General features: G+C 42.0%; 1 protein-coding gene across 1 annotated transcript; it reads left to right on the top strand.

Moving 5' to 3' along the window:
- The first annotated feature begins 754 nt into the window (after positions 1-754).
- On the top strand, positions 755-26,735 carry EGLN3 (egl-9 family hypoxia inducible factor 3). Its single transcript, XM_003821199.6, has 5 exons — positions 755-1,118; positions 20,378-20,497; positions 22,386-22,522; positions 24,555-24,628; positions 25,666-26,735. The coding sequence occupies exons 1-5, from the start codon at positions 762-764 to the stop codon at positions 25,695-25,697; spliced, it is 720 nt and encodes a 239-aa protein (XP_003821247.1). The 5' UTR covers positions 755-761; the 3' UTR covers positions 25,698-26,735.
- The last annotated feature ends 50 nt before the right edge of the window (positions 26,736-26,785 follow it).

Genomic DNA, 26,785 nt, shown 5'->3' with positions numbered 1-26,785 from the left:
AACAGCAGAGGAATGGGGTAAATAAGGAAAGACACCAGGTAAAGGTAAACAAGACCACTGCTTAATAAATATATTCGTTTTTGGGGTTATTATTTTGCTCAAAAGTCGATGAGGTGACCAACCCAGAATGTGGCAGTTAATTCTATTTACATTTTCAGTGTGGGATCCAGGTTTTCAAGTTTGTTATGTGATTTTATGCAAAACAATATGCAAATCCAGCGCATTCTAAAAATTCAGTCTGCTTTCCAGCCGCTCCCCTGGTCACAAACAACTAAGGTTGGCGCCGGGCTCTCTGGGATCCTTCGCGGAGGGGCAGAGCAGGCGGGGGTGACTGGCAGCGGGGCGGGGAAAAGGGCGGTCCCGGAGGCGGTCCCGGGGCGGAGCCCGTGACGCGCGGAGTCGGCCGGCTTAAGGGCCGGACCTCAGCGTCTCCCGGAGTCTGGCCGCAGTCGCTGCAGTGGTGGCTTCCCATCCCCAAAAGGCGCCCTCCGACTCCTTGCGCCGCACTGCTCGCCGGGCCAGTCCGGAAACGGGTCGTGGAGCTCCGCACCACTCCCGCTGGTTCCCGAAGGCAGATCCCTTCTCCCGAGAGTTGCGAGAAACTTTCCCTTGTCCCCGACGCTGCAGCGGCTCGGGTACCGTGGCAGCCGCAGGTTTCTGAACCCCGGGCCACGCTCCCCGCGCCTCGGCTTCGCGCTCGTGTACATCATTCCCTCTCTGGTTGCACGCTGGGGATCCCGGACCTCGATTCTGCGGGCGAGATGCCCCTGGGACACATCATGAGGCTGGACCTGGAGAAAATTGCCCTGGAGTACATCGTGCCCTGTCTGCACGAGGTGGGCTTCTGCTACCTGGACAACTTCCTGGGCGAGGTGGTGGGCGACTGCGTCCTGGAGCGCGTCAAGCAGCTGCACTGCACCGGGGCCCTGCGGGACGGCCAGCTGGCGGGGCCGCGCGCCGGCGTCTCCAAGCGACACCTGCGGGGCGACCAGATCACGTGGATCGGGGGCAACGAGGAGGGCTGCGAGGCCATCAGCTTCCTCCTGTCCCTCATCGACAGGCTGGTCCTCTACTGCGGGAGCCGGCTGGGCAAATACTACGTCAAGGAGAGGTCTAAGGTAGGACGCGCTCGGCGCCCTGCCGCAGCTGCTCCCGCGGGGACGGGAGGCACTCGGAGTCCGTTGTATGTCGACTTCCCAGGGCCGTAAGCGAACTTTGTTTTTTAACCAAGAAGTCAGCCTGGTTTGTCTCTACTCGCTGCTTCCCCCCACCCCTCGCCCCAGCTCCTCTGAGCTAAAGTCAACGTTAAGGGGCTCAGGTGAACCATGATGATGACCTTCTGTTGACTTTGAAATATTGGCTCTTGTGGGTGACAAAAGCCAGACAAGCTGTGGCTGTGGTCCGATTTTAAGACGAGGTTCTCAAAGATCCAAAGGAGGGAAAGGGTATTAGAAACACTGTGTATCATCTGAGACACACGTGTCCTCATGATCTTAAATGCCTACTTTAAAGCCACCTAATACTGCCCTTCATTGTGGTCAGAAGAGATTTCTACAAAAGCACTCAGAATTCTGGAGGCAGTTGTGATTTTGCCATGTGGCAGTTGGTTTGTGGAGTTGGGCAGGTGTGAAAGGGTAAAACTCCACTTCTGAATGCTGCTTCTGCCCTCTGGGACCCAGCACATTGTTAGACCATCTTCTTGACTGAAAATTCTCTCCTGATGCTGAGCCCTACACCACCACCTTCCTTTTCCTAACTATGAATTGATGGCAAAGTCCACTCAAAACAACCAGTTAAGTGCTCACGAGAGAGTAGTCAAGCACCTCCGGAAAGAAACCGGGTTTTTGTTCACATAGCAGGAAGTGACTCCCTGGGTGGTAATTTATCTTGGAAACACAGGTAGATTGGCAGAAAAACGGGAACATGTAGGTACCGCGATGTTGGTGCATGTCCATTACTTTGGGATAGGCTTTCTCAGTCTTTCCTCAAATGATAGTTGAGCCAGTTTTCCAGTGGCAATTCTGAGTGACTTGCGCTTGTCTTATGGTGTGGTCAAGGGACGTTCAGAACTACGGAAAACTTTTACTGAAACAGCGAAGCAGAGTATACCGGCATGAGAGGGAAGATGAACACTCACCTATGTACCACTTTTTGACAATAAATATAGTATTTCTCAAATCAGTCTCAAGACTGATCCTGTCTCAGAACAGACCATTGTTCTCTCATTTCTCTAATACGCTGAGAGGAACACTCTGAATAAAGGCTAAGTGGTGAGGATTGGAAACGTGTGGGAGTGAAGGGGTGGAGGTGGATGAGTGCAGTGGGGAGTCATAGTTTGCTGTACAACTTCCAAGCCAAGAGGCCATGAATAGAATATCTGAAAGCATCGTTATTAATGCACCCAAGTAAAGTAAATCTTAGAAGATACTGCTTTCTAAATTTTACTTTGGGGAAAAAAATTCCGCGTGAGCTGAACTCTGTAGGAGATTGATGCTAAAGTGTTTCTTTATTCTTCTTCCATCATGTTGGTGGTGGATTAGTCATTCGTCTTTGACTAGTTTGATTTTTGCATTAAATGACCTTGCTGTCTTCTGTGGTGGAGGTGTGTTGGGGAGGGGAAGGGTCAGCCTCAGTGTTGCTGAGATGCTGGTAGTTTCTACCTGGAAGAGCAGACGGCTTCTTATTGGGTTTTTTAATGTTTCTTGTAAATTTAGGTGTTAGGAGTTTTTCTTCATCATTCTAGGAGCAGAATTTGCTCTGAGGGAGGCCAGGATTAACTGGTATGGAAAGAGGCCACTAACATTGAAAGTTAAATATTTTTATTTAGCTTTGACTTAATGGATAGGGATAGGGTTTCAGACTAGAATTTAACTCAAATGGAAGGAAAAACACTGTGTAAGTTACGGTAAGGGAAAGAAAGATCCTGTAGATATGATTAATCAATTTTAGGTTATCTTTTGGGTGGAATGAAAAACTTTCCAGGTGACCCTGTCAGAAGGTGATCGTGAATTGAAAAGAAAATTTATCCTGTCCCACCCCCAGATTTCCAGGTTTACTTTGGCTGGTTTGTCACAAAGCTCCCTGCCCTTTAGATAAATCACCTTTCGATTGGAATATTCCCTGGCCAATTAGAACCAAATGCAAACCAGGCTTGAGCAAACAACTAGTGTAGTTAAATTTTTTTTAAGTGTGCTTTGCTTGTATACAGAAGTCTCCTTAGTGATGTCTTGGGTTTCTTGTTTGAAGTTCATTATTAAAGTCATGGTAGAAACACTTTCCATTTCTACATGATTTATATTGGTTTCACATTAATTTATCCTTCTTTTTCTTCACTCACTTTTTATCCCTCAGCTGAGCTCCTCATTTTGTGCGGCTTTCCAGAGCAGTGATAGAGACCCAGTTTACCGGTTCATCCTTCACGCATGTTTTCAAGAAAAACTAAAGTTTTAAATTTATTTATTATTATGATTTTTTTGAGATGGAGTCTTGCTCTGTCGCCAGGCTGTAGCGGCTCACCGCAATCTCCGCCTTCTGGGTTCAAGTGATTCTCCTGCCTCAGCCTGTTGCATAGCTGGGACCACAGGCACGCCACCATGCCCAGCTAATTTTTGTATTTTTAGTAGAGACGGGGTTTCACCATGTTGGCCGGGTTGGTCTCGATCTCTTGACCTCATGATCCACCCGCCTCGGCCTCCCAAAGTTCTGGGATTACAGGCTTGAGCCACTGTGCCCGGCCCTTAAATTTATTTTTAAGTTTTAATTAAGGAAAATTTCAAACATACATAAACATAAGAGGCTAATATAATGAGCTCCCATCACCCAATTTCAACAATTGCCAATATGTACATTTGTTTTAGACCAATTTTTTTTAGCTACTTTAAATTTCTTGAGGTTATGCTTATTCATGCACTTACCCAAATTTCATTTTTTTTTTTGTTCTTTGCTAGACTTTGAAAGATCATTGAATAATATTGCCCTTTATCTCAATGAAACAATAGCAAAGATATTGGGAGTAAAACAGAAAGATACACTGGACCTAAAATTGAAATTGTGGAAGAATATAGAAAGAAATATTAGATGGTTCTGCTTCCTGCCAAGAAAGTTGTTAATGGTCAGAATTTGTCTACCTCATCTTTGCTGGAGAAAAATCCAAGGGTGTTGAAGACCCCTTGGGAAGTGGTTCCTGTAATGTACAGCTGTATGGCGCCCCCTAACTTCAAGCATGATCATTGCTTTCAGGCTAGCAAAGGATTTATCCGCTCGCTACTCCCTTTTGGAGATTTTAGACCATATCCAAGATAAATATTGGTCATAATTTGCTCCTTTTTCTTTGGCTGCCTAGATCTTGAAAATGGCTGTTTTCCAGAGAATGTATAATTTTTAGAACCAAAAGTCCCTCTGCTTCAAACAGCTCACTGTAGACTCACTAGTTAGTGACTCTAATAAGAAGAACTACCTTTTATTGAGCAGTTTGTATTGTCTGGCACTGTGCTATGCACTTTACAAATACTATCTTGCTTAATCTTCAGAAACACAGTCTTAAACATAATGAGTGATTAAATACTGTGCCCAAAGTTTCAAAGTCAGTGGTAAGAAACAGTTTAAATGGGGGCTGGGAGCTCAGGCTCAGTGTTAACTAACTTCGTGGCTTTAGGCAAGTTGCTTGGTTTACACCAGGTGCAAAATGAAAGGAAATAATGCCGTAAAGCTGTTGGAGGAAGAAGCATTAAATAAGATGATGTTTATGAAATGTTTAGCAGAATTCCGAGCCTTCATCAGTGTTTTAAGTCTCCAGAGGGGAAATTTGGGATCCTAACCTAGATTTGTCTAACTCCAGAGACTGTGTTATTTCCTTTTATTCTCTCCTACTTCCGACCTTTCATTTATTCAGCAAATGTTATGGAGTGTTCAGCCTGTGTGGGATACTGTGCAGGGGTGGTGGTGCGATGATGAACGAATTTATACTTTCGTATACTTTGAATTGTAAGATGGTCTCATTCACACTTGACTAATTCTTAGGCTTAAGAAAACCCTCAAACATTGAAGTGGGTCAGTTGAGTACATTTGAAGAAAAAAATAGAGTACTGTGCTGATGTTTTCCTACTGTTTTATTTATTTATTTATTTATTTATTTATTGAGACAGAGTTTTGCTCCTGTTGCGCAGGTTGGAGTTCAATGGCGCAATCTTGGCCCACCACAACCTCCGCCTCCTAGGTTCAAGCGATTCTCCTGCCTCAGCCTCCTGAGTAGCTGGGATTACAGGCGTGCGCCACCACGCCCGGCTAATTTTGTATTTTTAGTAGAGACGGGGTTTCTCCTTGTTGGTCAGGCTGATCTCTAACTCCCGACCTCAGGTGATTCACCTGCCTTGGTGCCTCCCAAAGTGCTGGGCTTACAGGTGTGAGCCACCGTGCCCGGCTTCTACTGTTATTTTTAGGAAAACATTTATTGATAGGGTTTGTTCGTAGGATTCCTGACCAGACTAGCTCTGGAAGGTGGCATTGTGAGGACTGCATTGTGAACAGACCGATTGGTCCTCCCCTGGAAACAATAAGGAGGAATGATGAAACAGCAAAACGTTTATGAATAAAAGAAGATGTGTTGCAAGGTGGTGTGTTTATTCCTTGCTGTTGAGCAATAACAGTTTTGGCCAACCCTTCTCATGTGAGGTCAGGAATATACATTATTTAATGGAGCTTATCATGGTTGCAAACTACTTTAAGGGAAAAATGAAGCAATTTACTATGAAGTGATCTCGCAGGATCCAAGTGCAAGAAATGCAGTCAGGGTTCTCAGAAGCTTAGAGGTATGAACTAGGAAGCAGAAAGTCCTTAACATCCAGGACAGCTGGTGTGTTCTTTTCTCAGGAGCCTCATGACCTCCATCTTTGCTTCCCTGCTTTTGCTCTTCATTTCTTACCCTCTTTTCAATCCAGCTTTTGCTGCCTTCCCATGCACATGGCTCAAGATGGCTGCCCCACAATGGCCACCTCAGCCTTTAGTTGCAGATGAGCAGAGACTTCAGTAACATTCCTGGATCCCTGTTTTCATCACCTGGGAGAAAGTCTGATTGTCTCACCTTGGCTCAAGGGATCTATCAGCCGTAGTCTGGCACAGTGGGAGGCATGTGGAAACCATGCATCACAAATATGGTTGCCAGCGCCCATGAGAGTTATAGCTCTTAGAGCACAGAGTTTGAGAGCTGGATACCATAAATGGTATCTCTGCAATTAGAATCTTAAAAATCTACCTGTGAATAAGGTATTTTGGGGAGGAGTGCTGAGTTTGAAGCTCTGGAACACTGTGAATAAGGTATTTTGGGGAGAAGGAGTGCTGAGTTTGAAGCTCTGGATCATCTTTCTGTAAGGATGTAAGGGATTCCTATAAAAGCTTTTGTATTAAAAATAACTTAGCTCCTGGAGGAAGGAAATTACTCCACAGTAATAATTTACAGAATACAGTCCCAGTGACAGTGAAACAAGTCTCTCCAATGGGCAAGTTTTCATGGGGTTTTTTGTCTATTTTGTGAATGACACTTGGAAACAAAGAAGGCAGGAGGGTGTGTGTGTTTAATTTGTAATTTCTTTTGCTCAATTTTGGGCCACTGGCGACTTCACTATAACCTTATCTGCTTCAGTGAAGTGGATAATAAAGGGATATCGATTTAATTCATTCACAGATCACTCAGTGCTGCACACTGCGGGAGACCTGTCCGTGGATGGGGAAGGGAAGTGCCCAGTGATTATAAAACCACCTGAAGAACTAAGCTGAGAGTTGAGTGTAGTGTGCAGTGGTTGTCACCAATTCTTTCTCTTTTTCTGGTTAAAAAGTGCACGTTTACGCTCATTAGTCATTGTTTCTCTTTGGGTTTTCTCCAATTTCTCTGTTAACTTAAAATGAAGCAACCAGAACAAGTGATCAAAACTATACAGGATGTTAATAATATGGGTTTTTAGGGCTAGAGAGATATTAGAAATCACATCCATCCAATGTCTCAGTCATTCAGCAGTTGTTTTCATATTTGGAGAGATGATATCTTGAGCAGATCCTTGGGAAGGGATGGATAAAAGGTACTTTAATAGAGAAGGGGTGGCTGGGTGCAGTGGCTCACACCTGTAATCCCAGCACTTTGGGAGGCCGAGGCGGGCAGATCACAAGGTCAGGAGTTTGAGACCAGCCTGGCCAACATGGTGAAACCCCATCTCTACTAAAAATACAAAATCTAGCCGGGCATGGTGGTTTGCGCCTGTAGTCCCAGGTACTCAGGAGGCTGAGGCAGGAGAATTGCTTGAACCTGGGAGGTGGAGGTTGCAGTGAGCCGAGATTGCACCATTGCACTCCAGCCTGGGCAACAGACCAAGACTCCATCTCAAGAAAAATAATAATAATAATTAAAAAGAAAATAGAGAAGGGGCTACGCTGGCTGGGGTTGGTCCATGAGTCAGACAGACTGGGACCAGGGTCAGTAGGTTAATTCAGTGGCATCACCATTTTATTTGGGAATTTTAAATATAATTCTGACTGAAAATTGATAAACACCCTTAAGTGGAGTTATGCAACCCTGTCTCTGCATAAGGTTTTGGAGTATCATGAATGATTTCCCTTTCTAACCTTTCTGCTTCAGCTCAAGCAAAATTGGTAAAATTTTTCCTGATTCCTGAATCTCCTGGAAAAACTTGTAATTTCATAAGTAACAAACAGCCCTCCATTTTATGACCCTATCCCAAGAACACACCATGTATGAAAGATTTCTCTGAGGAAGCTTAAAGGTCAGGGTGGAGTTCTACCCAACCTCTAATGAGCAGAGTTTAAGCACTGCCAGCATCTTGTGTACTTCCGGATAAAGCTTGGAAGGCTGCTCACCTGTGGGCCATGTTTGGTTTGGCAAGGCCTCTGCTTTTGACCCAACTTTGCAGCCCTAGGTAAATTAAATTACATTTTGATCCGTGCCCACTGAAGACCAAGGAGTAGCTTGCAGGTTAACACTATGGAGAAGGTTATTAATTTTTTGTTAATTATTACGGCAACAGACTCCACAATTCCTTGGTAGCAGCACTTTGTAGTTGTTAACTAATATTGCTCTAAGAAACGGGTGTCGCTTTTCTCTAGTGTTTGTCAAATGCACATGTTCTGACAGTAATGATAGTTCAGACCTATTTTGCTGGGCATCTGCCAGGGGTGCCCAGTGGGTAGCTGAATCCAGAGGCACTGGAATTGTAAATACAACAGACAAATCATTTGATGGTGCCAGACTAAGGAGTTCAGCTTTGGCAGATTGCCAGGAGCCGTTGATTGGGCTCAGATTCAGTGCTATGTGTCTGTTTGCCAAGCAAGATTAGTTGTCTTGGTTAATTATACATAGAATTTGTACCCCCTTTCTCTCGATTATTTCCATCTTAAACCAGTATGACATTTACTTTAATTTTGCATCTTGTTTTGATATTGATTTGTGGGTGAGTTTCTGTCCCTGTTTTTGGTGAGTCTGTAGTGACTACATGTTTTCCTGCCCCGGTCCTAACACAATCCCAGCCTTACAGACCCTGGGTTTGCTGGTGTATAATGCAGGCTTTCACATCTTGTATTGGATTCATTTGGTACCTTGTTACTTAGTGTTCTCCGTGTTCAGTACAGTGTCAATACCTCCTTATTAAATCAAGCTAATTTTTGATTCTTTAGAAGGTACAATGATTCTCAAGTTCTGGAGTACATGTGCCTATCTCATATTAAACATTAGTTTTTCTTTACAAAATGAGGCCAAAATACTTATTGTTGCCATACAAAAATAATTCCAGAATACAAAGAATCAAATAATATGATAGTAACCTCAATTCTTTGTCAGTGGGAAGAAAACAAAATGAAAAACTCAATTCCAGGTGTCAATAACATCTATTTTTTATTCTAATGTGAGACCCTGGAGTTCCATCTTTTTGAAGTTGTCAGGATAATTTCATTTGAGCATTGCTTGGAAGCTGTAAGGATATACTGTTTGGGACCCTTTTATTTATTTTTATAGAGATGGGGTTCTGCCATGTTGCCCGGGCCTCCCAAAGTACTGAAACTACAGGTGTGAGCCACCAGGCCAGGCCAACAAAACCCCTTTTAAACACAAAATATTGAAGATTCAGGCAAGAACATGCAGTATGGCTAGAGAAGGGCCTATTGTGCTTTCTTTGTTTAGTTTTACTTTTTAGGTTCACTATAGAACCTCAAGTTGTCTTTTTTTTTTTTTTTTAACTAAACTTTCTTTCCTTTCTTAGTAGAAAAATCCTTGAGGGGCCCTTTCTTAGTAGAAAAATCCTTGAGGGGGGAAGTTTTTTAAAGTCCCTTACTGTAACCATAAATCACTTGCCGTTGGTTCTTGTTCTCCCTGTAATCCATTTTATGTACTTTTGCTAGAGTGTAGTAGTCCCAATCCCAATTCTCATCATGTAGTCTCTGTGCTTAAAACAAAATAATCCAAAAATCCAACCATGCTCTTTCTTCATTATCTACTATACAACACTGTAAAGACTGTAAACTTAGCCAGCTTTGACAGCCCTCTACATCTGACCACACTTAATTTCCCACCACTGCCTTCCTTTCCTCCCAGTCCCTGAAATGCTAGAAACTAATTTGCCAGGCATAATGAGCTTCCCCATTGTCTTCCACTCATCAAAAATCCATCTCTACCACCTTCTAGTGCCTGTTCCCTGAAGTCTTCCCTTCTGCTCCCCAGAACTCTGTCGTGGCTCAATCCAGGCTGCCCAGTACATGGATTTATTGGGCTGTTTATGCTGCCCACCGTGTGCTTAGAAATTCCTTGAATGCAGAGACTGTTAAGCTTTGTATATACTTTTAGTGCCTAGAACAGTCCCTTATACTTCATAGGTGCTTGTTGGCTTAATTTCATCTTCAAAAGGAACTTTGATTTTGATGGATATTTGAATGTTAAAAAAAAAGCTAGAATTTTTTTTTGGGGGGATAGAGGGGAATGACGGGGGAAGATGGGTGGCTGCAGCTTAGTCTCTAATTCGATGCCTAAGTATTTAAATATTTTATTAGAGTGACATGTTATGTGAGACCATCTCAAAGGAGGACCTTAGCTTTGTAAGTTTTTTTTTTTTTTTTTCTCAGTTTCGAAATCCTAGGTTTCACCCTAGAAATACCTGAGTCACACCTGGATCCTGGCAGCTCATACCTACAGGTCTGGCTCAGAGATGCCAGGGCCACGAGGCTTAGGGCCCCAGGTTCTGGTCCTAGCTCAGCCCCTGGCAAGTTTCATGGTCCTCCATTTCCACTTCTTTATGGATGAGTTAGATACTTGTTCTCATTTTTGAACTTAAATTTGGTCAGCACCTACCACTTGACACTAGGATGGACACTTCAGATTTTATTTCATCTTCCTATGATCTTGGGCAAGTCAGTTCTCTGAGCCCACTTTCATCATCTATAACATAGGCACAATAATACTGTATGTCTACTTCTAGGATTATAAGGAATTAACATTGAGATGACATTTCCATTTGAGAAGGAAAATAGTTGCTTTCAGTGCCTTTTATTTGATTCCTGGAGAGAGCAGACTCGCACCAACATTCAACCCCAGCGCTGATATGACAGTAATCCTCAGAGGCAGAGCCCAGCACAAAACAGCAATGCTAGAAAGTTACAATTGGAAAGTTTCCTGCCAGCTTCGGGAATGACACTGCAAAGCTGATGCCAGAAACTGCCAGAGTAATTCTCCTCATTACTGCTCTACCCACCCACTTTCAGCTCCCCAAATTAACTAGTGCAGTTGACTAATTCCTCTTTACCTTTATCATTTAGGGTGAGGCATTGCACAAAAACTCTCGACTTTGCCATATAAGGGCTGTGGTTCTCTGTGGTCCCTGGATAAGAAGCATCACCATTATCTGGAAACATGCAGTAAATGCAAATTCTTCATCTTCTCCCCAGACCTCCTGAGTTAGAAATTCACAAGTTCTCCAGGTGATCTCATACATGCTAAAGTTTGAGAACCATTGAGTAAAGTTAATGCGTTAAGAAGAGATTAGATAGGGTTGGTGGCGTATCTTCCTACAGTTTCCCTGTTAACAAGAAAGTCAGAGGTCAGTTGATCAGACATTAGATTATTTATTGCTAAAACTAAAAAAAAAAAAAAAAAAAACGATTTTTAGTTCACGTTTATAGCCTATTATTTGTACCAGCATATTTAATTTTCCAGAACTAGAATTGAAGCAAATTTTGGAACCAGTTCCCTCCTGTTATGGTGAATGGAGGCGAATGTCTGGCCTTTGGCAAGACAACTGCATTTGAGGCCTATGTGGGCCCGGCAGGGGCTACAGAGATTTTATGGTGGGCTTGAGGTTGACCTGCACTGGGAGTAACCAAAGCAAAGACAAGATGACTTGGACAAGTAGGGTCAATTTTCTTGGCCTCTTGCCTTTGTTAAAATTCCCCCTTTGGATCTTTGAGTTTACAGACTGAATACCAAGCACACTCTTTTAAAAAAATTCTTGCAATTGTTTGTATTTTGTGATTTTTCTATCACTCTGGAAGGGTGATAGGCAAGGATGAGGTAGGTGGAGTCAAATATTTCAAGTAGAACCAAAGATCTTAGTTCCCTCAAAAATGAGGTGGGGGTGAATTTGCTAATGTCAGACATTAGATAAACTGAGTTGGTAAAGCATGTCTTAAGACCTCACACTCTTCAGCCAGACCAACTGGGTTCAAAAAGGCAAGTTACCTAAGCTCTCTGTGCCTCCATTTCCTCATCGGTAAAATGGAGATAATGTTCCTACTTCATGCGGTTGTTAGGGAGTGTGAAGGAGGTCCGATTTGTGAAGCACACAGAACAGTGTTGGGCACATAGTAAATGCTTTACAAATGTTTGTTTAGTAAATAAATATAGCCACTGAATTTCATGAGTTCTAATCTACGCTAACTTGCTGTGTGTCATTTCTTTCATTCAGCAGATCTGTTTTTCCAAGTGCTGAAATGCATATGTAGGTTTCTCCTGTTTTAAGATGATTGTTTCGGCCGGGCGCGGTGGCTCATGCCTGCAATCCCAGCACTTTGGGAGGCCGAGGCGGGTGGATCACGAGGTCAGGAGATAGAGACCATCCTGGCTAACAAAGTGAAACCCAGTCTCTACTAAAAACACAAAAAATTAGCCGGGCGTGGTGGCGGGCGCCTGTAGTCCCAGCTACTCGGGAGGCTGAGGCAGGAGAATGGCGTGAACCCGGGAGGCAGAGCTTGCAGTGAGCCGAGATCGCGCCAGTGCACTCCAGCCTGGGTGACAGAGCGAGACTCCGTCTCAAAAAAGAAAAAAAAAAAAAAAAAAAGATGATTGTTTCAAGGCATTTTTCATGACGTTTTGATTGGTAACTTCGTTTTTTCATATATTATCCAGTATTAAAGTCTCGTCTTACCAATTATTTTGAGTTATGGATTCTTTAAGTACTTTAGGATTAAGTTCAGATGAAAATTTCAAATATTCCATTCTCTGATGAGCCTGCAGTCACAAGTATTCCTTGTCTCTGTTATGCTCAAAGCCTTTAGAGAGCCATAGGTGATGTTTTATTATTCTGATAAGGCTGTTTTCTCATATCAAAGGAAGTCGAATATTATGTTTCTCTATAGAAATACCTGTGATAACTTCTAGGTCCATAGGGTAACTTCTAGGGTTAATGACTTCTACCAAGGACTTGGAGCGGTGTGACTCAGGGCACACACTGCTGCTCACCTTCCCAGTAACCAGGAAATTAAACAAGATATGTGCAAAATGCCACCGGGCTACATGAATTCTCAGGAAACAGCAGCTGTTAATATTTGGGGAAAGGCATCAGAAAGGAAATGGTTAAATGCGTCTTGATGTCCTTATCCCTGGGCTGGACTGACCTTTGCTGATTTTATAATTGTGAGGAAGCCCGGTTGAAAACATTTCTCTGGTGACTGGGGTAGCGATGGGGGAGGGGGATGGTTCCCAGTGTCCGTTCCCAGCTCAGGCTGCCTGGCGGTGTGCTCGGGTGTGGGCTGGCTGCCACCCTCACGCAGCGCACGTAGCCCTGTCACTCAGCCATCACCCTGCTGGCTTAGAGCCAGTCCTCCACGGGAAGGGCGGCCTGCCCAAACCCAAACACCCTGTATTAATATGGCGATGTTGCCGGGCCTGTTTACTGCGCCTAATTGCATGGGCTCTGGCTGAATCCCCTCCAAGGAGGAGAATTAACCACAATGCAGAAAGGAATGACAATAGTCTCTTAAATTCCTGGCCTCTGAGCCTTTCAGTGGCTTCTTGGGGGAGGGCGATTCACTCAGAAGGTCGTGCATGAAATGCGGGATCTCCTGGAATGGAATCTTGATCCCGCACAGTTCAACTTTAGAGGCCTTTGAACCCCCTGGAATTTTGTGCAGACTTCTGTGTGTGCGTGCATATTTCTTACATCCTTTTAATGTAAGAATCTCAAAGGGCTATTGTGCCTGGTAGAACTATCATCACTGACCCAGGAGAACTAGATGGATGCTTCCACACTCTGGGTAGTTAATGATCCTGAAGCTAGGACCAAGTTCATCTGAGGACAGGTTTTAAAGTGAAAATGGTAAATTCTCTGCTATTCAGGCACGGTGCTGTCACCTGGCCGGGAGGGTGTGGGCAGACCCACTTCACTAAAGCAACCCAGAGTCGGTTATTACTTCTTATTTTTTGTTTTCAGAAGTTCTGAAGTTTCTACAATATTAGAAAATTCAGGTGTAGGTGTGTGATGACCGTTGTTCTACCTTGGGAGAGAGGTCGTGTGTAGCAGTGTTCTGGGTAAGTAGGTTCTGCGAGAGGAATTATTTTTAGTGTGGATTTAGGACAAATGAGGAGGGCAGAAGTAGTCTGCATTGTGGAAGTAGAGTAGTAAAAAACATTTTCATGAATAATTTGGGGTTTATTGAAAGGATTACCTACCTGACAGGTATTTGTCTGGTATTCTGAATCTTCCAAATGGTCTGGTGAGATGCTGAAGCTTTGGGAAGGTGAACACGGTGGCTGGACACAGCTTGTGTTATGGCCCACCAAAAGTGTATTTTCTCTTTCCCCCTCATTTTGTTACATCAGTCTGTAACTAGAGGCACTAGAAGTCAGGAAATAGAATAGCTAGGCTTGCTCTTAACCCACAACAAAGATGACCAGCAAGATGCCAAGATAACTGATGACAGTTTACACAAAATTTCTTACTTTTCTAAGAGCTCACGTTTGCTTACAACTATTTTCTTCATGCCTGTCTAGGTGAAGTTTGAATGTCTAAAAATTCTAAAGCACTTTTAATACTTACAAGTTAGCGCTGCTTCATCATCACATTGAGACCTTTTTTGTTCAATTCCGTATAAAGGATAAGACCAGCTGGCAGCAAATGTGAACTTTTGCAGTGACATTTTCTTAAAACTTGGAGAAAGCTTTGCATAGTTGCCATCGTCTTGTAAAGAGGCCCTGTGAACATTGTTGTGTAGGAATTTAATTTATTTGACAACAGTAGATTCCACGAAATGTCCTTGAAGATCACATATCCCTGAACAAGGGAGATGATAGAAGGCTAAAGTAGTAATTCCAGTTTGCTTTTCATGTCCTCCAGATTTAAGTTGCAAATGATTTTTTGAGTTCTTTTCTCTCACTCCTTGTCAGAGCCAAGTGGAAAATAATGGAATTGGACATTTTGGCTTAATTTGTCTTTAGATTTTTTTTTTTTAAATAAAACTTGTAAAGAGCATGGCTCTTTCAGGTTTTGTTTTTTTTTCTCCAGTATGCCTGCGTATAGCAGTTTGAATACCTAAAAGTTTTTTTGGTTTTTCTTTCTTTTTAAATAGGAGAATTTCAGATTTAGAGCTGCTGCTAGCACATATAGTGCCTTTGTTCCAGTTACTAATCCCCTTTCCCCTCCCTCAGATGAATTACCAAATGGGGCCCCTACATCAGCAGGGTGCCTTGATGAAGGCAGGACCTAAAGTATGTGATCATGGGGATGCCCTGCTCACTGGCCAAAGTCAAGGTGTGTGTTAAAATATGTGCTGAACATAAACCACCTAGAAAAATAGCCCTGGAAGTGTAGCCTTCAGCTCCTCTACCCACAGCTGACTAAAAACATTGGCAAGTTTGTCACCTAGGCTGTTGTCACCCGAATATAAATGAGACCCATTTCTGGCCAGAAAACTTCAGCTATCACAGTCTACATTGTGATGAGTTGCTTGGCTGTTTTTCCAAGCAAAAGAAGGTGCATGGTCTCATGTATTTCCTCCCAACTCTTATTTATTTATTTATTTATTTATATTTTTTGAGACAGCGTCTCGCTCTGTCACCCAGGCTGGAGTGCAGTGGTGCGATCTCGGCTCACTGCAACCTCCACTTCCCAGGTTCAAGCAATTCTCCTGCCTCAGCCTCCTGAGTAGCTGGGATTACAGGCATGCGCCACCATGCCCAACTAATTTTTGTATTTTTAGTAGAGACAGGGTTTCACCATGTTGGTTAGGCTGGTCTTGAACTCCTGACATTGTGATCCACCCACCTTGGCCTCCCAAAGTGCTGGGATTACAGGCGTGAGCCACCGCGCCCAGCCCCCAACTCTTTACACATCTAGTTGTCTGTGTTGTTGTGCCTGTGTCGTTGTGCCTTATGGTGGAGAAGGGAAGGATCCTGGGCCTCTGTTGCTCTGTACTGGGTGGACATGGGGGAAGGACTCGATGGAGCAAGGTGTAAGGATGCAGTTGGAATGTGGATGGCATTCAGGATGAGGCATTGTCTTTGGATAGGATGTGTTTGAGTCTGGTGGAGAGAGATGGGGAAGGTGCCCACTCAGCAGCTGTCTCAAAGTAGCTTTACTTCTTGGAAGTCCTCACACAGTGATCTCAAAATATAGCCTGATATATGTGTGTGTATATATATATATGTGTGTGTGTGTGTGTGTGTGTGTATTTATTTATAGCCCTGATTAAAAAATTGGGATCAACAATATTCAGGTTTACATAAAGATATTCAGGTTTACATAAAGATCTGATTGCCTGCTACTCTCAATTAAAAAATTGGGATCAACAATATTCAGGTTTACATAAAGATTTGATTGCCTGCTACTCTCATAAAATCTGAAGATTTGCTCTCATTGAAAATAACAGCAAGTCCCCTCAGTGTAGGTGGCATAACACACACCAGAGTTCTGACTCATGTATACCTGATTGGCTTCAATCATTTGTTACTCGCAAACATCGAAAGCTATTTTAGTTTGCCAGTCCTGGGTTCAAAACTACAAAACACTTAAGTAGAATTGGGTCTCTGAAGAAGAGACGTTCTACAGCTTCAGTTGAGGGGAAGACAAACATAACACATCATCTTTAAAAATAGCTAACATTTATTAAGCACTTAGTGTGTGCCAGGCCGTGCATTAAGCATTTTACATGGATTATCTCCCTGAGTCCTCATAAACCCATTTTACAGATGAAGAAACCAAGGTGTAAATAAGCTAAATGCAGATTATCCCGTACTTAGGTTGCATTTTATTCAAAGTACGCTTTGCTCAAGACCATGCTTAATTCAAAATGAATCCTTACAAAGGTTGGCTGGTATTTCTACTTAGCAGCTGGAGGGGATCTAGCATTTGTCGGTAGATCAGAATACTAGTTTAAAGCTCCTTCAACCAGATAGTTTTGAAATCACGCTTTTCTCAACAAATCTTAAACAATGGATTTTCGTTTATTGGAAATTTTGCAAATAAAATGAGATCTAATTAGTACTTTAATTTGGTGAGTTAAATTTTGTATAAAACGCCACTTTATTATAACTTGTTCAAGATCGAGTCATACTAGCGAATCTGTCTCAAATCATGAGCAATGTAAAATACATTTCTATGAAAATACATGTTGCAACTGTTAGCAGAGAAGTGGTAAGTCTAACGGCAGGGTGGGTGTACCCCCTTCTCACCTGTGGGTCTGAAAAATGATCATCATTGCTGAGTGGATGATGGAGGTCACTGATGCCAAGTTTTTGAAATGGTTTTTACATGCAGTCAAGCTGCGGTTGATGGCATTCAAGAGCATTCTGTTTAGGCATTGGAATGGAAATCCTGGACTTTTATTTTTCAACTTTACCTTTGGACTTGATGAGATAGGTTTTTTTTTTTTATGAAGTCAGCTCACTGGTAACTCTTAACAGAACCACTGTTTCCTTTTCCACCTGTGGCATTTGGGGACCACTTTTTTATACTGGGTTTTGACTGTTACGGTTCTATATATCTGTGTATATCTTCAAAGAATACATATACATTTGTTGTCTGGACATGGCTGCATACGTGTCTAGAGCACATATTCTGGTCTAGAGCCAGCCTGGGCCCGCCTGATTCACCTTTCCACTCATTTCCTATTGCTACAGAGCTAAGGAGAGGCCTCTGGGAATGGGGGGATGGTGGGAGATGGGGTGGGTACACTATATAATGTCAGTGGACAGAGCGGTAAATGTGTAAGGGGACATGTGGATTTATCAGTATATCCAAGAATAGAACTATAGGACTATACTGTATGTGCTGCTGTAGATGCCACTACTGTGTTAAACTTGTGTAAACTTCAAATATTAATCTAGTCAGGAAGTTTTAGAAAATAAAAAGCCTGTACTAAAGTAGGCATCCTCTTGATATGTGTCAGTTTATTGCTTGGCATGTTTGTTATATGATCATTAAATTACTCTGGCCCGTTCTTTTAACAATAAAGCATTGAAGACTTCTCTTCTGTTAAACACTAAATCCCTTCCCCAGCTTGATGAGGTTTAGATAGCAACTCAGTTGGACTGATCTGCTTCCGGAGTTTGTTACTGCCCCGTGCACAAATTGGCACAGAAGTGAATGGCTAGTTATTGAAGTCAGGCTTGCTTCTCGGTGCATCCTTAGCCTCACGGTTTTAGACCCTGTCAAAGACGAGCAAATAGTTGGGAATGTGCCCAAGCAAAGACCCATCTCCTATGGCACTCATCCAGAAAACGCACTGATAAAATTGGCCAAGTGTAGCCTCAACTGGCCCACTGATGCTCGAAATGATTTCCTTCCATTGTTTCCAACTTGATGCATGTGGTTTCTGGAACCAGGAGAGAGGGTGAATGTTCACTCTGGCCAGAAAAATTATCTCTTTGCCTCCCCCTTAAGCAGTCGGATAATTTGCTGACATGTAGGGGTTTTGTCCTAATAGTAAGTCCTCTGGAATTGGCTTTGTCTCCGTGTGTTTTATAGATGCAGCGTTTGGTAGAGGATTTACTTTTGTGAGTTTGTGTCCATCTTTTTTTTTTTCAATATTTTAATCTGAGCTGAGTTCTGAGGCAGAGAAACACTCCTTAATGACCTGAAGAACTATGTTGCTTTTTCAAGGGTTGATGCTTAGATCAAGTCTTAGATCTTCTTGGGCCTTTGACAGCTGTGTAACCCAATCCCCTCTTTATAGGAAAGAGACAGCCTGGGATCACAGTTAGTTGCAGAGTGAACTATGGCAGGCATCCAGACCACTGACCTTTTCCTTAGAGAAGAGCTGTTTAAGCATATAAGATTATAGCATTGATGTCATACTTTTTCTTTTCAGACACACTCGGTGGGGGGAGCCTGAGATAATAGGGAATCCAGCCTGTAATTGTTTGTGGCTTAAGCGACTTGCATTATTGGCTCTGTGGTGGCTCTTATAATCCTAGTAGCTGCTTCCAGGGGTGGGTAATTCTTTAGTCATTATAGGTGACTTTATTTGTCTCTTCTTCTCTTGCTAGGCCCATCAATTCTGTTTGCTACCAATCACCCTTCCTCAAGCCATGCTTTGCTTAGTGGTACCATCATTTGTTAAATCTTCATTGCTGACGTTGCATCACAGTTTCACCTTCTGAAAGATGTTCAAGCTAACAGCCTAACTTGAGCTCTAAGGATGACATCACATTGACATTTTGATGTTCAAAGGCAGGATATGGGGATTGTTTGCTGCATGAGGATATGAAGTTTGAGAGAGATGGTGATTTAAGCTTTAAAATTGTTGTAAAGTCAAGTTACTATTCAGCCTTATTATCAATCTGGTATGCAAGGTGTGTTTTGCCTAGTTCCGTGTTTTCATGCTACTATTGAGAGTGACTCAGCAGCCACGTTGAAGCTGATTCATTGAACCACCAGCCCATTAGCTTGGGGCTCTACTCAAACGGTCATTTTACCAATGAAGCAACGCTGCCATTTATCAGGAAATATATGGCCTGGATCTTTACATGTATGTTTGAAGATAGGTCTTTTAAAATGACAGAAATAGCTATTGATCTAGGTAAAATGTGAACTTACTCTTTAGAGAAAGAGCCATTCGCTAGTTCATTGATTTATTTATCACATTTTAGATGGACACCTTCTGTATGTCAGGCACTGTCCTAGGTGCTAAGAATACATCAGTGAGTAGAACAGGAAAAAAAATCCCTGTCCTCATCTTGTGTTGCTGGTTCTAATATTTTCCTTGCACCTACTGCATCCCTATAAAAAATATTTTTAAAACATGGCGGTATCCTGTGAAGAAAAGAACTGGCTTTCTATACTTTGCTTTCTTCCCCCTCCCCACTCTGTGTTATAATTTTTCCCGTGGAACAATTAGAGGTCTGTTTACTCTAATAGTAATTTTCAGTAGGATTTTTGGTACGGTTTTCTACTTTATTCTTCCACCTGGTTGATACAGGTAGCACTTAGACAAAGAGAACTTCAGATTATCACCTGATTTGATAATTATCAGGAAGAAGACACATATTAAGATACATGCATGGCTTTTTTCCTGAAAGGAATCTCCCTGTGTTGTCTATGTTAACAAGTTAGGGTGCGGCTTCCTATTGATCTTCCTCTATTCTTTCTATCCTAAGCATTTTATTGAGTAAGCCTGACCTTTTCCTCCTTTGGTGATTGTTTCTGTCACTTTGTATATGCAAGTACCTTTAGCCATTGTTCTGAAACAGTGTGAGTGATTCAGGGGCACTTGCTAAACAGTCATAATCCCTAAACTCCACACCTAGTGACTCTGATTTTGTAGCATGGGAAACTAGAAACTGCTTTTCCAAAAAGGAGTATTGAAGAAAGGCAGGGCATACAAACAAGTTATGCAAATAGGGCATGCAGATAGGTTACTTTAAGAAAGACTGTGTAAAATGTTCTAGAACTATGGGAATATTGTTGAACTACTTTCCACTGGGCAGAGCCATAGTATGACCTGGCCATTGTGCACAGAAGAGTCCAAATTTATGTACCATACATGAAATTAAGAAGCCAGCAACTACCTGTAAATGTCACATAACACCCAAGGAGACTGTGTTACTTATCTGCTCACCAGTGGGAAGAGAAGATTGTCTGTCTCAGCTTTGTTAACCAGCTTTCTTGGGATTTCTCCATAGGCAATGGTGGCTTGCTATCCGGGAAATGGAACAGGTTATGTTCGCCACGTGGACAACCCCAACGGTGATGGTCGCTGCATCACCTGCATCTACTATCTGAACAAGAATTGGGATGCCAAGGTACTTTTGAATAATGGGAGTAGAGTGTGGGGTTAGAAACTACAGGAAAATGATTCAGATAATTTAGAGGAGAGTTTATATTGAGTTCATAGTTGCCGTATCTCCCACTGATGAAACATTTCTATTTCCATTTCATAAACTCCTGCGACAATGGAATTAGTCCTAAAGTTGTTAAGAAGAAAACAATGAAGTTAATTTGGAGGGGGGTAGGTAGGGTGATTATTAACCCTACCTCTGGGAAGGGTGGTTGATGAAGGGAAGGTAATTTGATATTAGGATTAAGGATTAATTTTTTTCAGTTTAATTCAGAGTTGTTCTGACTGTCAATGCAGAATAGGATATACACTTTTCCCTCCCAGCAGTAGCATTGAGAAAGTTCCACAAAAATAGAACTGTAGGCTATAAAACCATCCCCAAGAGAGATTTCCCACACAGTCCTCTCCCTCGGGGTGGTATGTCTCATTGATGGCTGCTTGCCATGGCTTACTATGGTTTGTGAATGCCAAAGGCTTTGTGGCTTATTTTTGTATTATAGAACTTATAGATAGATGGAGATATGAAGCCTGGTTCCATGCTTACAGACATTCATCTGGACTCTGTATGCTTTCCGAAAGTTAAGAATGATTTAGGAGTCTGGGAAATCAGATAACTTTTCAAGCTTATTTGGCTTTTGAACCTTCTGCATCTCAATTTCCTGTTCATTAGGCAAATACTGGCTGTCATAAAGCAATAATATTTATCCAGAGTCAGAAAAATGAAACTTGGGAAACCATTGAATCAGTGAAAAGGCCTATCTCTTCTCCCTGTTTGGTAACATGACTGGAATATATCCATTAGGTCTCCTTTAAAATCTTGAGAGGTGCTGATAGAGACAAGAGAATAAAGTTATCAGATTGGTAATGATAAATTGCAAGGTCTGGAATCATTCAACAAATATTTGAGTTTCTGCTAGTGTCAGGCGTTGTATTATGAAGAAACATTGATGTGTGAGGCCTGAACTTTACTCTGAATATGGTTATTCCAGTAGGATGAAATAGGTTGACATGTAAAAAAAAAAATAATTCAAGGAAGAGAGTGGTGTATGTCATAAAAGGTGCAGATTAGGTGGTCCGAGAGTTCAGTAAAAAGAGCATGTAACTTCCAACTAATGAGGTCAGATAGGAGCTAAGGGAGTTCAGAAGAGCTGTAAATTCTAATTGAAGGGGAAGTTACATGTGATGATTTTCTTAGAAAGTTGTTAATGGTTAGATGGAACCATGTGAGATTACTGGGTATTTTTTTTTAAGTCAAAAACACTCAAATATTGGCAAATCTGTATGATTCAATCTAATAGTACTCTATTTTACGTCCATGGGCTTTATGACTGTGGGGGGTGGGAGTGCTTTTTTTGATTTAAGGTGAATAAGGAGATATCTCTAGCTAAGTTTGATATAAAATTTGGTACGAAGTGGCTGGGCATGGTGGCTCATGCCTATAATCCCAGCACTTCAGGAGGCCCGAGTGGGCAGATCACCTGAGGTCGGGAGTTTGAGACCAGCCTGACCAACATGGGGAAACCCCGTCTCTACTAAAAATACAAAATTAACTGGGCATGGTGGTGCATGCCTGTAATCCCAGCTACTCGGGAGGCTGAGGCAAGAGAATCACTTGAACCAGGGAGGTGGAGGTTGCAGTGAAACGAGATCATGCCATTGCACTCCAGCCTGGGCAACAAGAGTGAAACTCCATCTCAAATTGGTACAAACTATGAGGTTGAAGTAAAAATCTGGGGTACCATGCATTTGGAGTGGTGGTTAGCAGATGGCATGTTTCTAAATGGGGCTGAAATATGGTTGTTGATAAACTACATGAGAGGTAAGAAATAATCCCCCTTCTTTGTGTCTTTCAGCTACATGGTGGGATCCTGCGGATATTTCCAGAGGGGAAATCATTCATAGCAGATGTGGAGCCCATTTTTGACAGACTCCTGTTCTTCTGGTCAGATCGTAGGAACCCACACGAAGTGCAGCCTTCTTACGCAACCAGGTAATAGCTGGAGCCATGATTCCTCTTCCGGAGCTTGGTGTACAAACCCTATTTCCAGAGAACTCTCTAAACGTGTGTCCTGTACATGTAGGGGATTGACCACACCCCATAGCTGATAGCAAACTTGTTTGGAGTCTACAAAAATTAAAGGGGAAACTTTGCATTCTTTAGCATATCAAAGCTAACCTCAGTTTGAAAGTACTATTAACAAGTTGTTTTCTATTAGGTGAGCATATTGGATTCCAATTTCTCAAAAGTATTTTTCTCTTCTCTCCTTTCCTCCCTTCTCTTATCTCTCTTTCCCTTTTTTTAAAAAACCTAATGTTGAACTATGCCTAGAGAATGTTGGCTGTCACATATCAGGAATTCTGTCTGGTTACTTTGGATGAGTTTACAAGCCGCTAATTGCAAGCAGAGAAAGAGCCTTGAGAAAAGAAAGAGTAATTTGTTTTGACTTTCTCTTTTTGTCTTTTCCTTGGTTTGAAATTAGCTTGGGCTTGCTGTATCCATGGTCCAACAGTTGGATGTTTTATTAATCTTTTCTTTATCATGTGCACATGAAGATTCTCAGAGTAACTGAACACCTTAGTATTGTTTAGGACCAATCTAGACAATCTTGACAAAAATCTTCATTCTCAATTCTGCCTCTCATTTACCTTTGTCTGTGTCTAAAGCAATAAGCCGGGCAGCATTGGAGGGCTATGGAGTGCAGCTTATACTGAGACTAGCATTCAGGGGCAGGAGGAGAGAGTTTTGGTAGGATGATGATTAAACCCTAACAAGCCTAATTAAATTAAGATCACATGTGTCCTCCTCCGGAAGTCACACAGCTTAGCCCCAAACCCAGTTATATATTAACTGCCAAATTGGAATGTCTTCTAGATGAGCAGGGAACAAATTCTACCACTGAAGTCAGCTTTTGTGTTTTATGGGGTATGTAACTAAACCCTGTTGTTTGTGGCAGAAGTCTTTGGTTATTCCCCAATCTCATGATGACTGGCCTTACAGGGAAAACATTAGCAAATGTTGATGAGAAGTCCCTTGAAAAAAACTCAAGTGCTATAGAAATTTCAGTAGCTAACAATCATTACAAGATGAAACTTTAAAAAAAAACCAAGCATGAAATGGCTCCCATTACAGTCTATCCAATGAATGGGATAAAGCAAATTAGTGGGGATGCAGTGGAAAGCTCTGGGGCATTATTATTCAATTGCAATTTTGCCTCAGTGTCCAAAACTAAAGAAAGCAAGCCAAGAGTTTTAAACATACTGTGATTTACATAAGTCGTTTTTCAAAGCTTCACTCAAATGTCATCTCTTTTCTATGTTCTCGCCACCAACTTGGGTCTCCCAGTCGTTAGCAGAATGACTCCCTTCTAGTCCTTTCTGTATAGGCCGTGTTTACCTGTTGCATTATTGCAAAATCACCTGTCTCCCCTACTTGGAGCCTGAGATCGCAGAGGAAGATCTGATCACAGGGTCATTTGAATTCCTAATGCCCAAGATAATTTCTGGCACATACCTGGAATTCCTTATGCATTTTATTACATTGAAATAGAATTAAAACCAGAGAAGTTAATTTTAAATTAAAATCAGGGTAGACAGGCCGGGCATGGTGGCTCACACCTGCAATCCCAGCACTTTGGGAGGCCGAGGTGGGCAGGTCAAGAGATTGAGACCATCCTGGCCGACATGGTGAAACCCCATCTCTACTAAAAATTTAAAAATTAGCTGGGTGTGGTAGCGTGCACCTGTAGTCCCAGCTACTTGGGAAGCTGAGGCAGGAGAATCGCTTGAACCTGGGAAGTGGAGGTTGCAGTGAGCCGAGATCGCACCTCTGCCTGGCAACAGAGCAAGACTCCATCTCAAAAAATAAATAAATAAATAAATAAATAAATAAATAAATAAATAAATCAGGGTAGACTTCTAATAATAGGGAAAACTTTAAAACTTTTAATGTGAGATTTATAGGACATTTGTGTTTCTAGTAGTACCATTAAACCTCTTTCCTTATATCTGCTTATCTTTCACAGATATGCTATGACTGTCTGGTACTTTGATGCTGAAGAAAGGGCAGAAGCCAAAAAGAAATTCAGGAATTTAACTAGTATGTGTTTGATAATTTTCTGTGACTTTTGATCAAGTTAATCCTTGACTTTTATTTAATTTTATATAGTTTTAAACATGTTCTGTTCAATCTGTTACGGCTTAGCTTTATATATAATGACATCTTGATGGGTTTTATCCTGAAACCTTGGCCTTAGGGCTCTTAGAAAAATCAGAAACAATGCAAGGGGCTTCCCCTGAGAATGCCCACTGAATGTATGATGGTTTATGATAGATGGGAAATAGTTAACTTTTTCCTATTAATGTTAACCAGTCAAATGTAACATTAAATTTTGCTCATGATTTTTGGCATATTGCAAAGGAAATATAATGGAACCCAGTTATGATGGCAAAATTTATTATATTGGGTGAGACTGTGACTCTCAGTATAACAGCAGGGCTCATGTAATATAAACTGAATGTAATAGCACTATTCCTATCCCTTCCAACCAGTATTAGAAGCCAGCATTTCCCAAAATACGTTGCATTAAAACACAAATCCTGCCAAGTTGGTAAATTCCTGGTCCCAAAAATGTGGGAAATGTTGCATGCTGTATGCCTGTCTTAAAAAGAGTCACATTGCTCACTAGCATATTAAATTAAGGCCCTAAGAGATCCTGCAGTAAGGAAACATATATAATATTGCCTAGCCCATAACCCATTTGGACTGTATACCTCTCAAATACCAAAGTGGTCTCCAAATTGCACCCAGAAAATCTCAGTTTGTTTTCTCTTCCAGATGGCCTACACTGCTTAACTCTGATATGTGAGTGAGGCTACACTTCATACAACTTATGCTCAGCATTAGCCCAAGAGGTGCCAATGCTAGATGTAAACCCAAAGTTCCTCCACAGTCTGTGAGGCATATGGGAAAGATCCCATTGCAAAGTCAAGAGAGAATCCTTTGGCAGAGCTCTATTAGGAGGCTTATATAGGATGGGAAGTGTTTACTGGAGGCTTTTTGGTGACATTTGTGACATAAAACTCATCAGAGCTGACTCCATACCCTCTTTATTCTCCTTTCTGTCCCCAACCCAGGGAAAACTGAATCTGCCCTCACTGAAGACTGACTGTGCTCTGAAATCTGCTGGCCTTGTTCATTTTAGTAACGGTTCCTGAATTCTCTTAAATTCTTTGAGATCCAAAGATGGCCTCTTCAGTGACAACAATCTCCCTGCTACTTCTTGCATCCTTCACATCCCTGTCTTGTGTGTGGTACTTCATGTTTTCTTGCCAAGACTGTGTTGATCTTCAGATACTCTCTTTGCCAGATGAAGTTATTTGCTAACTCCAGAAATTCCTGCAGACATCCTACTCGGCCAGCGGTTTACCTGATAGATTCGGTAATACTATCAAGAGAAGAGCCTAGGAGCACAGCGAGGGAATGAACCTTACTTGCACTTTATGTATACTTCCTGATTTGAAAGGAGGAGGTTTGAAAAGAAAAAAATGGAGGTGGTAGATGCCACAGAGAGGCATCATGGAAGCCTTAACAGCAGGAAACAGAGAAATTTGTGTCATCCGAACAATTTCCAGATGTTCTTAATCCAGGGCTGTTGGGGTTTCTGGAGAATTATCACAACCTAATGACATTAATACCTCTAGAAAGGGCTGCTGTCATAGTGAACAATTTATAAGTGTCCCATGGGGCAGACACTCCTTTTTTCCCAGTCCTGCAACCTGGATTTTCTGCCTCAGCCCCATTTTGCTGAAAATAATGACTTTCTGAATAAAGATGGCAACACAATTTTTTCTCCATTTTCAGTTCTTACCTGGGAACCTAATTCCCCAGAAGCTAAAAAACTAGACATTAGTTGTTTTGGTTGCTTTGTTGGAATGGAATTTAAATTTAAATGAAAGGAAAAATATATCCCTGGTAGTTTTGTGTTAACCACTGATAACTGTGGAAAGAGCTAGGTCTACTGATATACAATAAACATGTGTGCATCTTGAACAATTTGAGAGGGGAGGTGGAGTTGGAAATGTGGGTGTTCCTGTTTTGTTTTTTTTTTTTAGTTTTCCTTTTTAATGAGCTCACCCTTTAACACAAAAAAAGCAGGGTGATGTATTTTAAAAAAGGAAGTGGAAATAAAAAAATCTCAAAGCTATTTGAGTTCTCGTCTGTCCCTAGCAGCCTTTCTTCAGCCCACTTGGCTCT

This window comes from Pan paniscus, chromosome 15 (assembly GCF_029289425.2).
Source record: "Pan paniscus chromosome 15, NHGRI_mPanPan1-v2.0_pri, whole genome shotgun sequence".
Lineage (NCBI taxonomy): Eukaryota > Metazoa > Chordata > Mammalia > Primates > Hominidae > Pan > Pan paniscus.
Note: the sequence above shows the minus strand (reverse complement) of the source record. Positions and strands in the feature narration are given on the sequence as shown.